Raw genomic sequence first — 14,242 nt, 5'->3', positions numbered from 1 at the left:
GTCATTGCTTTAAAAGAAAAGGAGAAGTGGCGAAATCTTCTGTTTTGGATTTTTCAGCCGTTGCAGCTAACCGTCAACAGTATGCTATCAACTGTCACAGGCTGACCGCCTCCTATTGGCCAGTCCACGTGACGTCATCCAGAGCTTGTTAAAGATAATGTTGACTTGTTGATATATGGGCCCTATTGCCTACTCCTACATATACAGTATATTGACAGGCCTACAGTCTTATGGTTGATTCATGTTTACACAGTTTTACGGCTATCTATCTCTATCTATCTATCTATCTATCTATCTATCTATCTATCTATCTATCTATCTATCTATCTATCTATCTATCTATCTATCTATCTATCTATCTATCTATCTATCTATCTATCTATCTATCTATCTATCTATCTATCTATCTACACTTCGTTGCAAATTCTCAGTGGTTGATATTTAGGTCCTTTATTTCAGTAAAATTGCCTCTTGGATTAATAGCATTGCTACAATAATGTTGCATTTGTTTGTTGTAAATTGCTGTTGAGCACATTGTAACTATACAGCTGATTGTTGGGTCAACAACAGCGACGTACCTTGTTTCTATATTATCATATTTATAAGATCATCTTAGGGTAACGTGTGTGTATAACTGTGTTGTGTGAGAAACACGCATTTTATTTGTTTAAGATAATTTTTTGGCATTCTTCTGCTTTATTAGACAGTTTGAGGAGTCAGAGATGAAATAGGGTAGAGAGAGGAATGACATGCAGAGAACAAGAACCCGGGCCGGATTTGAACCCGGGATCCCCAGAACCACACATCTTTAAAAAGTCCACTTTCCTGAGCTCAGAAGAACAGATCTGTGTCAGAATTCTGTTTATAGGTGTGTAACAATGCATTTAACAGCTAATCCTAGGGTGATTTTCAACAGTTTATTTATAAGAAGAAGGATAGTTTTCGTAAACCCCATACATGGACACTTCATCCTTCAGTTTATCAGAAACATAAACATTAAAAACCACCAAATATTGTATGAATGACTGTAATCTGAAAAGTTACTTTCTAAAGCTGTCAGACAAATGGAGTGCTATTGAAAAAGTAGCCTACAATGTTTACTTCTGCAATGTTGTGGAGAAGAAAGTAGCGAGGAAATACTCAAGTACAAATACCTCAAAAATTGGACCTGCAACAACATCTGTGAAGGTGAAGGTGCATGGTAATAAACTTGTTTAGCCACAAGGAGGGGCTCACAGAGAGAGATGGCTGTTAACGTTTAACCAGTCTGACAGCATATGTTACTAACAGTATTGTCAACTGCAGATTTTTGAAACTAAGAAATACCTAAATACCAAATTCCATTTTTGTACTTGAAAAAAATTAAATAATAATATTAACTACCCAGCAGTGACGTGAACAGATTTTCTAAGGGCGGGGGCAACAATCAATATCTCCCATGGACACGAAGGTGAGAAGGACCCTGCCATCAAATGTCCACCTTAAAAATTACAGAACAGAAACACATCTTTGGTAATTTCCTTTATTATGAGCAGTTCAACCAATTTTCCATCGACAGATTGTTAAATGTTTAGATGGTTTATAAAGCATTCATGACTTTCATGAAAAATCGAACATTTGACAGAACATTTTATGTTATTTTGTCTAAAATAAATATTCTATACTAAATATTTATCTCTGTCATCCACTTGAGACCCCTGAGGTCTGGACACCCAGGTTTGGGAAACACTGATCTAGGCTCGAAAAAAAAAAGTGTATTTACTGTGCTGCCGATACAGATAAAGATTTCCAGGCATGGGTTGAATTAGCACAAACGTTTTTTTCTCCTTTCAGTAACCGCTTCCTCCAAACACATGTTCTATCATTTATTTAAATTAGATGACCACTATTATACATTGCCAGCCACCTATCTCAATCACAAATACAAACACATGTTCCCATTCATGTACTGATCACACGCAAGCACCCACGCTCTCCTACATAAGCAAAGCTGTCCTTCCACACGCTCAAACATGTCTCCCCACGCGGAGAATCCCCCCATGCATCAAAGCCTGTGCTTCCTCCAAAATCCAAAACATTTAGCTGACGGGGTGTTCTTTTTGTCTACAAATCCCTCTGCATATTGTCCTCATAACCAAATAAACACAGCTGCCAATAGCTCTTGGATAGCCTCGAGAGACACACTCACCCCAAATATGGAGCAAGCACAAGAAAAACACTCACATCCAAAACAGAAAAACAGATCTTATTATAATGCTGAAGCTACTGGGTTCCTTAGAATCACCTCGTGATTAGATTACGGTTGACTGGAAACAGATTTAAAGGAAGAAGAAATAGACTATGGGAAGTAGTAGTTCTATAAATTAAGATAGCGTGTGTGTGTGTGTGTGTGTGTGTGTGTGTGTGTGTGTGTGTGTGTGTGTGTGTGTGTGTGTGTGTGTGTGTGTGTGTGTGTGTGTGTGTGTGTGTGTGTGTGTGTGTGTATGTCAACTTCTAGAACCCTGACAGACAAATGGGGCGTATTTGAGACAAAATGACATTGTAAACAAGTCCTTATGAGAGTTCAAGGTGGAGTCGGCGATTCTGGAGAATGCTAGTTGTCAAATCACTTTTTGTCCAAATATGGTGGACCCCCTTTGTTTACATAACTGTTTACAGAGCCTAGGCTGTGTATTACACCCGATTTTTCTTTCCAGTGCGCACATAGTACGTAAAGGTAGTGGCGTGTGAAGGTAGCGGTGTGTGAAAAATTGACACCAAGCATTCTCCAGAATCGCTGACTCCACCTTTAAACGACAGACAAGATGATTCTGAGTTTGAGTGTTTTCACCACTCTTGCTGACTCCCAGCCAATCTGATTCAAGAGTGTTTTTGGTTTTTAATTTGTGGCGGACCCTCATATTAGGAGGAGCCCTAAACTTTTTTTTTAAGCGACATCAGAGGAGGGAAGGCAGGGCCAAGCAAGCCTGCCCCCTCTACTCAAACCCCAGAGAAAATCACACCATCAGCCTCCCTCTCTCTGTATTTGGACCACCCTCCACTGTTCTCCTGGTTTAACTGAGTTTGCTCGTGCCATAGCTGAGCGCAGGCCTGCATTCTCAATGAGAGCAAAGAAGGAGGGAGACTGAGAGAGAGAGAGAGACAGAGAAACAGAGAGAGAGAGAGAGAGAGAGAGAGAGAAGAGGAGAATGGAGAGCATGAACCTGCATAGGGAACACAACTGAGACACCTAGCTGGGTCTTACCTGCATCTCCTGGACCACAGACTGAACTCACTGACACAGGTAAGATTGTTAAGTTTTTATTTCTGTGATTAAGTTATTTATGAAATTAGTATGTTGTTTTGTGCTTTAGAAATGTATTCAAAATGCTGCAACTTTAGACTTTCACTGGATAGAAAAATTTAATTTACTGAAACAAGTAAAGGCAATTTTAACACAATAAAGTTGTATTGTTTTAATTCAACTTTTGAGTGGAAATTGGATCTTAAATTTAGAATTTTCAAATAAAAAATGTTAGGTGTAAGTTGGGTCTCCTAAAAATCCTTAACTTTTCATGAAGAACTGTGAAATGACTGCTGACATTGAAGTGACTTCATTGTATATGCACATCTGGTGTAAACCCCATCATCATATACAAACCCTGTACACGGCTCATGCATCATGGCATCCCCTCAGCAGACAGACGGACCTAATCAGTGGCACCATCAGAATAACTTGTGGGCTAATTGGCACAGTCCTAAAACGTCTGCTGGCCTAAAGCACGAAAGCCACAACAAAGTTAGACCGGAAAAAAATTGGACTTTTGGATTTACATTAACATTCACACTGTGTGCTGGGATGAAGTTGGCAGAGAAGTAATTTAGGGGATGATAAATGTGCTATTCCCAGGGAGGGGTTTTAAATGTCAAAGAGAATCTTTTAATTGGGGAGTTTTCCAGTAGACGGTTAGAGCTCAGTGTCCTTGTGTTCCTCTGGCCTGCATTCATGGGAACATCAGGCACCGCAAAGTTTGACTTGTCTGGTTGCAAGTATACAGCGTTCATATTGACTATGTAGGTGGCTGGATCTGGTCAGGGTCTGGCTTTGAGTGAGGAGAGGAGAAATACGCCCTAGTAATAAGTCCACCAAAAAAATATGGCTGCTGGCTGCGGTGAACTTGATGAAGACCATGCAGGGTGTAAACGACGGAGAGGGACCTGGTGGTATTAACCGCCTATGAGATTCACAGCCCCGGCTGAGGAGCCTCTGTGTAAACACTGTCACTCCTGTCAGGCTAAGGGCCTGTGAGATTCATATTGTGGGGTTGGAGACGTGCAGACGGGCCAATTTCACTGAGGCCAAAGCTATTGAAGAAGGAGATGACCCGTGATTACGGAAAGGCAAGGAAAAGAAGTCCTCTCCGAGTAATAATAACTGACTGACAGTGCCAAGGTGTTTGTGAGCTCTGACACTCGGCCCGTTTTCCTTAAAGTGCCCTTTTCCTTTCGCACGCAGATGTGTTTCAATCTTTGACGCAAACACAAACTGCAGCTTGTTCCATGATGTTATAGAGCTAATATACGGCTATTGGAGCATTTTCTTGTGCTGCCTAACTTGTGAGTTGTAGAAAAAAAAGGAATGCTGGCTGAGACAATTTCTTTCTGTCAATACAGTCATTGTGCCTTATAAAAACACACAAAAACTTCACCGTATTTTCCCTCGAGACAAGCTTGTTTTTTCCTTCTACAATGATAAAAGGGCCCTATTTTGCTACTGCAAGCAGTTTGAGTTTTAGGTTGTGCTCTTTCGGTTCTGTCCCATTAACTGTGGTCAGGATTCTTCTGGTGCAACTACACATCAAGAGGAGACCACAGAAAATGATTTAAAAGCCCCCGCTGTCTCTGTCTTGGACTCATTTTATTCTGCTTATTTGGCATCTGTTTAAAATCCTTTGCACATTATACTGGATGAGCTCCTGTATGAAGCGCCCTCATATTGTGCGCCTGTCAGGAGAGTTAAGATGGAAGGTTGCTCCTTGGCCCCATCCACCAGACTGCCTTCTGGTCGGATTTGGCCCGAGTGCCAAAAATCAGCCTGAAGTTGGCTCACCATTGGCTCCACTTCCAGATCCTAGCCTCTCAATAGTGAATATGGAAGAAGGAGGGGGAGCTTTCACTTAGCATGCATTTTTGAACGCCACCCACCCACCGCTTGCTCCATCCGTTGTGCTGTCAAAACCCAGCAAGATCAAAACACAAGCTTCCCTTCCAAAAATAGATTCCGAGAATAACATTACTCATAAGTCAGGGATGCCTGTTCCCCTCTGCTGCTCCTCAGAATACGTCAATTTATTAAATTCCCCACACAAATTCAAACAAATCTAATTGTAACAGCTGGGCAAAAATGGCAGAAGTCGAAATGAGGGAGCGAACCCAGACGATAACAACCTAAGGCCTCCTACCATTTTTCTTATTATTGATATGTTTAGTTGTACACCTCATCATCCATCAAAGTGTGACAGCCGATGCTTTTCCATTTAAAGTGATGTTTTTCAGTGTATTCCACGGGAACATGAAGTCTATTTTCTACCAAATATTTTCTTTTGGAGTCAAATGTCATCAGCTTCAAAGACTTTTAAACATACTTGGTCTCCACACGAGCCAGGGCAGCTACACTGAAAGGTTATAGGGGAGGTTCATGGAAGGTCTGAGCCAGGAGATCTAAGGAAATATGAAAAACAGATCCCAGCACACACCCAGACACCTGATACAGATTCGGGGTAAGGGCCCTGACGAAAAACAACCCATGAGGGAATGTATTGAAAATTTGAGTTATGATAACAGATTTGTGGTGGCTGGGTGGCACTTTACTCTTGACTCCACCACAAGTGTTCCAGAAGGCACGTCCTGCCAAGAGTGGGACTGCCTGCAGTATGTGATGTGTGACTCCAGCTGTGCCTCTGCTGCAGCCTGCTAGTTTGACTTTACTTTTTAATGCTCACTTACTTCATAATTACACAAGACTGTTGTGTTGAGTCTTGGCTGGAAGCGCTCTCCTGTGTCTCATGCCAACAGATGCTCCATAAGTATTTATGAGTTTGCCGGCACAGTGGTCGTGTTGGATTGTACTGGATTAGAGGAGAGAAGAAAACATCTGGTAGGAAACTGAACAAAAAGTACAAAATAATCACTCAAAGAAAGGAAACTTTTGTTTGGTACTTGGACCAAATGGAAGAATAAGTCTGGTGATATATTTATTTATACTAAACAATACTTATTGTCCACCAAGCCAGTGAAAAGACCACAGCCAATAATAAATTCCTCCTACTAAAAAAGTACTGTCTATGTAGCCAAAGCTTGTTGTGGCATGTGCAGCAGTAGGTACACTACTGTCCAATAACTACCAAAATCCCAACAATGAACCACACTGTTTGCAATCGGCGACATCATCCTTTGTTTGGTGAACACGGACACTGCTGTTTATTTTGAGTCATCTTTTTGAGTAATCTTGAGAGTGGACTTTGGAGTTTGATTCTCAGAGTCAGGGTAAGAACTTGGACAGAGTGGAGAGTTACACCAACCCTAAAATGGTCTTCACTTTTCATTGCTTTTCACAGATTTTTCGCTTGTTTGGTTTGATAAAGAGAGGAGGAACCATGGGACCTGGAGCATGGAGCCTATTCATTCTGTTTGGTCTATCTCTCTGGAGCAACGGCCGAGCCCTCAACACCAAGCACCCCATCCTCTCCCGGATGCGGAGGGCTCCAGAGACCGGCGAAGAGAACAAGAAGTGCTCCTACACATTCCTGGTACCTGAGCAGAAGATCACAGGGCCCATCTGCGCGGCCAGGGGTTACTCAGTCGACAAGGACCGAGTGACCCGTCTGGATGTGGCTGGGGTGCGTGACCTCCTGTCCAAGCAGCGTAGGGAGACGGAGACCTTGAAGCTTGTGGTGGACGTGGACGGAAACTTGGTGAACGAGATGAAGCTGTTGAGGAAAGAGAGCAGGAACATGAACTCCAGAGTGACCCAGCTCTACATGCAGCTGCTGCATGAGATCATCAGGAAGAGGGACAACTCGCTGGAACTGGCGCAGCTGGAGACACGCATCCTCAACGCCACCAGTGAGTCCCTGCGCTTGTCCTCCAGGTACAGGGAACTGGAGAGCAAATACGCCGCCATGTCCGCATTAGTGAACAACCAGTCAGTGCTGATCGGGGCACTGGAGGAGCGCTGTATGCAGGTGTACAGCGGCCGCAGGCACGAGCAGACACCCATGGGACCCCCACTCGTGCAGGTGGTGCCCGAGAACATTCCTGTCAACGTGCCACGTTTCACCAATGAGATCCAGAGGGTCAACAACAAAAGGTTGGCCCGAGAGAGAGGCTCTCGCTCCGGGCCGTCGCCAACAAGCGGCACGCTGGAAGTTCAGAAACCTCCACAGCGAAACTTCAGTGCTGAGGGTAAGTGAGTGAGAGAGAGAATGAATTAAAGGTGCAGTCAGCGATTCTGGAGACTTGTTGTCAAAATCAGTGAATATCTTCTCACAATAGACCTGCTTGTAGGCCTACTGTGTGTGCACTGAACAAAATACAGTGTTAATACACAGCCCTCTGTAAACTGCTATGTAAACAAAGGGTATGTAACCCAATGTAGCTAGCAACATGCCCATTTAAAGTTATTTTGACAACAAGCATTCTCCAGAATCGCTGACTCCACCTTTAATGAGTGATCCATACATCCTTTTCTTCATCTATCTTTCATACATTTATTCATCAATTCAGTCAAAAAAAATCAAAAACAGTCATGGTGAAATTTATAGCAGGTCAGCGCTAACAAGTCTATAATCACTGGCGTTGAGGACAGCTGTAGGTGGGCCACTGGCCTTATTTTCTAAGGTTAAATATTTGCCAATTCAGCTGGAATTCTGCTCCCCACTGAACAGAAAAAAACACAACCAGGATGGAAATAAAAATGTTGTAATGTCTCAGTTGAGGCAGGGGGACTTAAGCACAGCAAAGAAAACGAACCGGCCGTTTTTGCTCATCAACAGAAATTCCTGACACCTAGATTGCCCTCGCCCAAGAATAATAAAGTCTATAGGATTTTGGTGCAGCTGTGTATGAAAATGATCCCCTATAAGTTCCATTGCATGTGAGATGTAGACAAAACCCAGGCTGGCACGAAAGCCTCCTCCTTCAAACCACAAACTAGGGGCACTTGATGCAGTGGAAGGACTATACCGTGACGTTATAATTACTATTTTATTAGCCTAGAGAGGGTTACTCGCCCTTTAAATAAACTCACTGCTGCACATGTTATTAATTGAACATTTTGTAATAAGGATGATGATTTACCTTGAGAAAGGCAGATGTTGGTCACATATAAAGTTAAGTTGGTTAGCAAGATTTTATTTGATTCTGTTTTTACCTTTTAATGAAGGCAAGTCATTTATTGTTAATGCGACTTAATATGCCCCAGTCTCCTCTTCTGTTCTGGGAGGACATAACCAACAATTGTTGCAGACCAGGATAAATGTGTTTTGCATTACTCTGCCTGCTTTTGTACGGAACAGTATTAGTGCCAGAGGAGAGAAAAAAAAATGCAGAGAATGTTTTTCCCCAATTCCAATAATAGCCTAATTTAATAGTTTATACTTTGTTGTTGTGCTTATTAGACGGCCACTGTTTTTTTTTGTTTTTATTTTACGATTTTTTTTTGGCATTTTTATGCTTTATTGATAGTGTAGAGAGAGTTGAAATGGGGCAGAGAGGGGAGTGACATGCAGAGAACGACCGCAGGCTGGAATCGAACCCGGGTCCGCTGCTGGCCGAGGCCCATGAGGGGGACGCCCTACCAACTGAGCTAAGGGCGCCCCCCACGGCCACTGTTTTCTCGTATCACAGGCCGCTGCCCATAGAGAGCAATATCAGAAGAGCTTTGAGGACGTCTCGTTTCGTTAAAAATGAGACTGTAGCCCATTTGCTGCTTCTGTTTAAAAGATGCATCGTTTGAATTTTAATAATGTTTTTCTTATGAGTTATTGATCCCGGAACTTCAAATCTGTCAATACCTTTCCAATTCTACCGCAGTCTTGAATTGATAAGTTTGATCTCGAAATTGTACTTAAACTTTAATCTCGACATATTCTACTTTATTCTCAACATTTTCCCTCTCTGCCGTGGCCCTAATACTCTCCCATAGCGTGTGATTTTGTTTTTGTTCACTGTTTTTCCCCACCTATTTAACCCTCAGTCAGCCAGTGACTCCAATGTCTCATAATGTAAACACTATAAGCCAAAACACAGCGTCTACATACTTAATCAAAATTGAGTTAATTTCAGAACCAGACTTCTTGACTAAATAAAAAATGCTGTCACACCCTATAGGCTAGTTACAGAGAGCCTTCTTTTAAGCTAAATTACCTAAATGTTCTGACCTGTTTCCTGTAACTGAAAAAAACAATTGTGCTGCTCCAACATCCTATTAACAGAGATTTCTATACCACATAAATGAGACACGCGCTAAATCTTATCATAATGGACGAAAAAAGTGAAACAAGATAAAGAAGGCTGACAAAACATGTACTTGCTTAGATGCCCAGTACATAGTCTTAAAGCTCCCATATTATACACTTTTCGGTTCTATTATACACCATATTATATGGTCTTAATGGTCCCTAATACGTTTTTCTTTAATTGTTTGCTGAAAAAAACTTTCAGATCATTTATTGTACTATGCTGATGTTCAGCTAATCTCACAATGGCCTATTTTTTAAAAAGAGCTGCAGCTCCTCTCGTAAATATACAATCTTTGAGCTGCCCCCGCCCCCTGTCCGGAAGCGAAGCCAGATACGCCACGCCCTCTGTCTGTCAGGGCCGTGGACCAATACGAAATAGGGGTGTGGGCTGCACAGTGGAAGCTTCTGGCTTTTCCAGTTTGTGAGGTCAGAAAAGGGGAAAATTCTGACTGGAGTATATTGGGGGGGGAGGGGTGGGGGTTTCAGAAAGGGGGAGAGTGAGAACAGGAGAGATTGTTATTTTTTAAAATATTTTGGCAGTCTCTAGGCACACCGTGGACCCATGGATATGTTAGAACACATTTAAAAAGTGCATTTAGCATAATATGGGACCTTTAACATAGATTCTCTCTCAGTGGGTCCCTGTATTTCATACGGACTGTCTCTATCTCTATTGTTCTTTCCTTCAGGTCAGTTCAGAGACTGTCTGGAGGCGCAGGAGGCTGGCCACATCACCAGTGGCATGTACCTGATCAGGCCACAAGAGTCAGAGAGGCCTGTGCAGGTCTGGTGTGAACAGAATATAGACAACGGGGGCTGGACCGTCATCCAGAGCAGAAGAGACGGATCAGTTAACTTCTTCAGGAACTGGGATAACTACAAGGTGAAGACAATGAAACTTCCCCTGTCTGTCTGTCTCATTTTTCTCTCTCCTCTACTGAGCCAAGAAGAATATCTGGCTCATCTAAAGACAACAGAGGTGCTGTTATATGACCCCTCCAGAGGGACCATCTGGGGTCTTTGGGCCTAATTCCTTGGCCAGAATCCTTGTGTTTTCACTTACTGAAAAATATAACGCCCTGTCAGCAGCCGCTATTTGTCCGAGGTCATTTGTTTTTTTGATTCCCATTATGAAACGTTAGATGGCCCGCAAGGAAGGTATGTTCCACAGCTCAATCTGCAGACGTTTCTTTCCAAAACCGCTACTACTATAGTGCCTTCCTGGATGGCTGACTGGTTGGCTTACTACACCACACCATATAGACCCACTCATCAAAGCTCTGTGAGAAACGAGATGGAGTATATCGCCGCTGGCAGCCTCGGTGATTCCAGTTGTTCCATTCAGTCCGGCCAGACTTGTGCATGTGTAACTGGAAGCTAAATTGCTCTCTTCAACATTGATTTGCCTTTGGGTTCTCCCACATAATCCACCACATGTACACACACACACACACACACACACACACACACACACACACACACACACACACACACACACACACACACACACACACACAGCACCAAAAAGGAGGCCACGGACTGAAACCCTACATCATTCATCATCTGCTGGCTCACCCAGCTAATCCACAGTCGCAAACCTCAACCTTCTCCACCAAGTGAAGTGTTCTGGAGGCAAACAGCCAGCCGTAGATTGCTTGCAGTTATTCAACACATGCTTCCAGTCCAGTCTTGCGTTAGTCGTGATAAGAGATTGCTGCGGTTTGAGCGATGAACCAGTATTGTGATAATTGAAGATTACTTTCCGGCATAATCTCAACAACATGTCTCTCTTAGGAATTCTAAGACCGTGTGTCATTATCTATGCCAAAGTGGGTCTTTTTTCTTTTGAAGTTGTGTAGTTTGTCTAAACTACAAAGCCATGACCGAAACGTCATCAAAAAGAAAATTCTCAATTGCCTTGTTGCAATCCAGCATGGAGGTATTATGTTCCTAAACATTTCTCGTGTTTCTAAACTCCTCAAGCTACCACATGAAAAACAATGCATATTGCTTTCTGTAATCTTTCCGTAACCCTTCCCTTGTTATCTTCCTTTGACTCAGAGCGGCTTTGGCAACATAGATGGAGAATACTGGCTGGGTCTGGAAGGCATCTACAACCTTGGAAGGCAGGGGGACTACAAGCTGCTGGTGGAGCTGGAGGACTGGATGGACAAGAAGGTCTACGCTCAGTACAGCAGCTTCCATCTAGAGCCTGAGAGCGAGGGTTACCGTCTCCGGCTGGGCACCTACCAGGGCAACGCAGGGGACTCCCTGACCAGTCACAACGGCAAACAGTTTACTACTCTGGATCGGGACAAGGATGCTTTCTCAGGTAGATCAACACGGGGTCCATTTGTGCTTGTTTAGCCTAGAGTCTCCTTAGAAGTGCATCATCATGATATGTTATTGGTCAAAATCAGTCAACCTCAAGTTAGTCTCAAACAAAATTCCTAACACTTTTTCTTGAATCATCTGTCCAACGTCACCTAGAATCCCATATTGCTGAAGCAATTCACTTACTTTCCATTCATGTGCAAAACTCACAGGCTTGCACAGGCTTCAGCAAACATTGTGGAAAATCAGCAACCTACTACTTGTATTTGACTTTGTGCCAAATATCAGTCATTTTTTATTTGTTTATGCAATCTCTGAGGCAAGGGATGTAAAAGAATGTAGGTTTATGCAAATCAGGGACAAAATAATTCAGGAGGCTTCACGTTGATATGCTGAAAGATGTAGGAGATGATCATTTTTGTAGTTTTGTTTGGATTACTCCTTTGTACACCGAAGTCCGCCTTTTTACAGAATGTTTGCTTGAAAGCATGCTACTAGCTAGCTGGTGATGTATGCTCCTAGTAAGAAGTTGTGGAAGTGAGATTTGTAGTTTATTGACTTCCAGTAGATGTATCTGGGGCGACTGTGGCTCAGTTGGTAGAGTGGGTCGGCCGATGATCAAAGGGTTGGAGGTTCGATCTCCGCCCTGCCAACTGTGTCATAGTTGTTGTGTCCTTGGGCAAGACACTTCACCCACCTTGCCTCGTGTGAATGTCGATAGTTAGCCTGCTATCGGTGTATGAATGTGTGTGTGAATGGTAACGTGTAAATGGGAACAGGTCTCCCTTGCAAAAGAGTCTTCGGACTCAATGGGATATACCTGTATAAATAAAGGGTAAAAAAAATTAAAAAAAAATCTGTAAAAAAGCACAAAAAAAGAGGCAATGATTCTGCCACTTTGTAGATGATTCCTGGTGGCAATCACAAAGGTATGTTTGTGATCATTCTCTCTGTGAAAGAAACATTTCTTATTGGTCAAATCTTCACACTTCCTGTTCCCCCCTTCACAGGTAACTGCGCCCATTTCCATAAAGGAGGCTGGTGGTACAACGCCTGTGGCCAAGCCAACCTTAATGGTGTCTGGTACACCGGAGGAGTCTACCGCAGCAAATTCCAAGATGGTATCTTCTGGGCTGACTATGGCGGAGGCTTCTACTCCATGAAGGCTGTCCGCATGATGATCAGGCCCATTGACTGAGGACATACTGGGAGCCAGGCTGGTCCAGTGGCAGCTATGGACACCAGGGCCAAACTTGAACTTCATTCAAAAGTGTGACTGTTTATGTCATCAGCAACTGGTTGATCCTAGATATAAAAGAATACACCAATGGAAATGACCAACCATCAGCAGTGTCTTGAACTGCCTTCTGTTACACATAGGGACTTTGCGTGAACATTGCTCTTTATATCACAATAGATGAACACATAGAGGATAATTACTATTTAAAGTAAGCCATATACCTTCTTTAACCACCAGAGACATACAATGGTGAAGGTACATTTAAATAATTGCCTAAATCTTGCAGCTTGCAAGCTGTCTATCTGATTAAGAGACACAGTATTTTTTCCTCATTACTAGGTAACCCTGTGGAGAGGAGGCGCCATGTTCTCAAAGACCTTCATTGGTATGGATTACATTCATAAGCTTTAGTGTCACAGGATCTAAATGCAGCTCTTCCTACCTCACCAAGGTAAACTGGTGGGGAGCTTTGAGCTGGAAAAAACATTTCACTATATTGATTTATTTTTTAGACACTGTATTCACTTTGAGATCTGAAAAGACCAACACCTTAATACTGTAGGTTGGAGAAAGGCAGATGGTATGAATACATGTTAAGTACATTATTTTGATTACACAAATGTAGTACTAGTTTTATTTTTGTTTCTACACTTAAAATGACGTATATGTTTGTTTAAATACTTGGTTTTCCAGTGCAGATGACCAGAAACAATAATTTATGTGTACAATTAACTTATCATAACAGTGAAAAGGGCCAGGTGTCCTGAGTGAAATGGTAAATGATCCTACAGAAAATAGTGCTAATTTCCCACTCCACTGTATGTCAGAGAATTATTCTCTAAGTGTGCTTGCACGTATGGAAAGTGCTGTTTTATGTTTTTCTCATTTGGCTGTCTATTACTATTTCAGTTTGTCTCTGGGAAAACAAGTTTTCTTGGGAGAAAATAAAAAAAGAGTCAGAATCACATTTTGTTTTTGAGCGGTTTTTGAGACCGTAAAATATGCGGACCAAGCGTGCTGAGAGTTATAGGCAATGGGACATTCAACGAGAAACACATTGCTGAAAGCCAGACAGGATGGAGGAAGAAAAGGGGAGGAGGGAGGGCAGGGGATGAACTGTGATGGAAACGGTCCAAATTTCCATGTACCCCCACCCCCAACGCCCCCT

At 42.6% G+C, this 14,242-nt stretch overlaps 1 protein-coding gene across 1 annotated transcript; it reads left to right on the top strand.

Annotated features, from left to right (window-relative positions):
• The first annotated feature begins 3,036 nt into the window (after positions 1 to 3,036).
• Positions 3,037 to 14,041, top strand: angptl1b (angiopoietin-like 1b). Its single transcript, XM_080033844.1, has 5 exons — positions 3,037 to 3,283; positions 6,597 to 7,443; positions 10,190 to 10,383; positions 11,562 to 11,832; positions 12,845 to 14,041. Exons 2-5 carry the CDS (start codon positions 6,636 to 6,638, stop codon positions 13,030 to 13,032), a joined length of 1,461 nt encoding a protein of 486 aa, XP_079889970.1. The 5' UTR covers positions 3,037 to 3,283; positions 6,597 to 6,635; the 3' UTR covers positions 13,033 to 14,041.
• The last annotated feature ends 201 nt before the right edge of the window (positions 14,042 to 14,242 follow it).

This window comes from Ammodytes marinus, assembly GCF_949987685.1.
Source record: "Ammodytes marinus genome assembly, chromosome: 9".
Taxonomy (NCBI): domain Eukaryota; kingdom Metazoa; phylum Chordata; class Actinopteri; order Uranoscopiformes; family Ammodytidae; genus Ammodytes; species Ammodytes marinus.
This window is presented reverse-complemented; position numbering and strand designations above follow the sequence as displayed.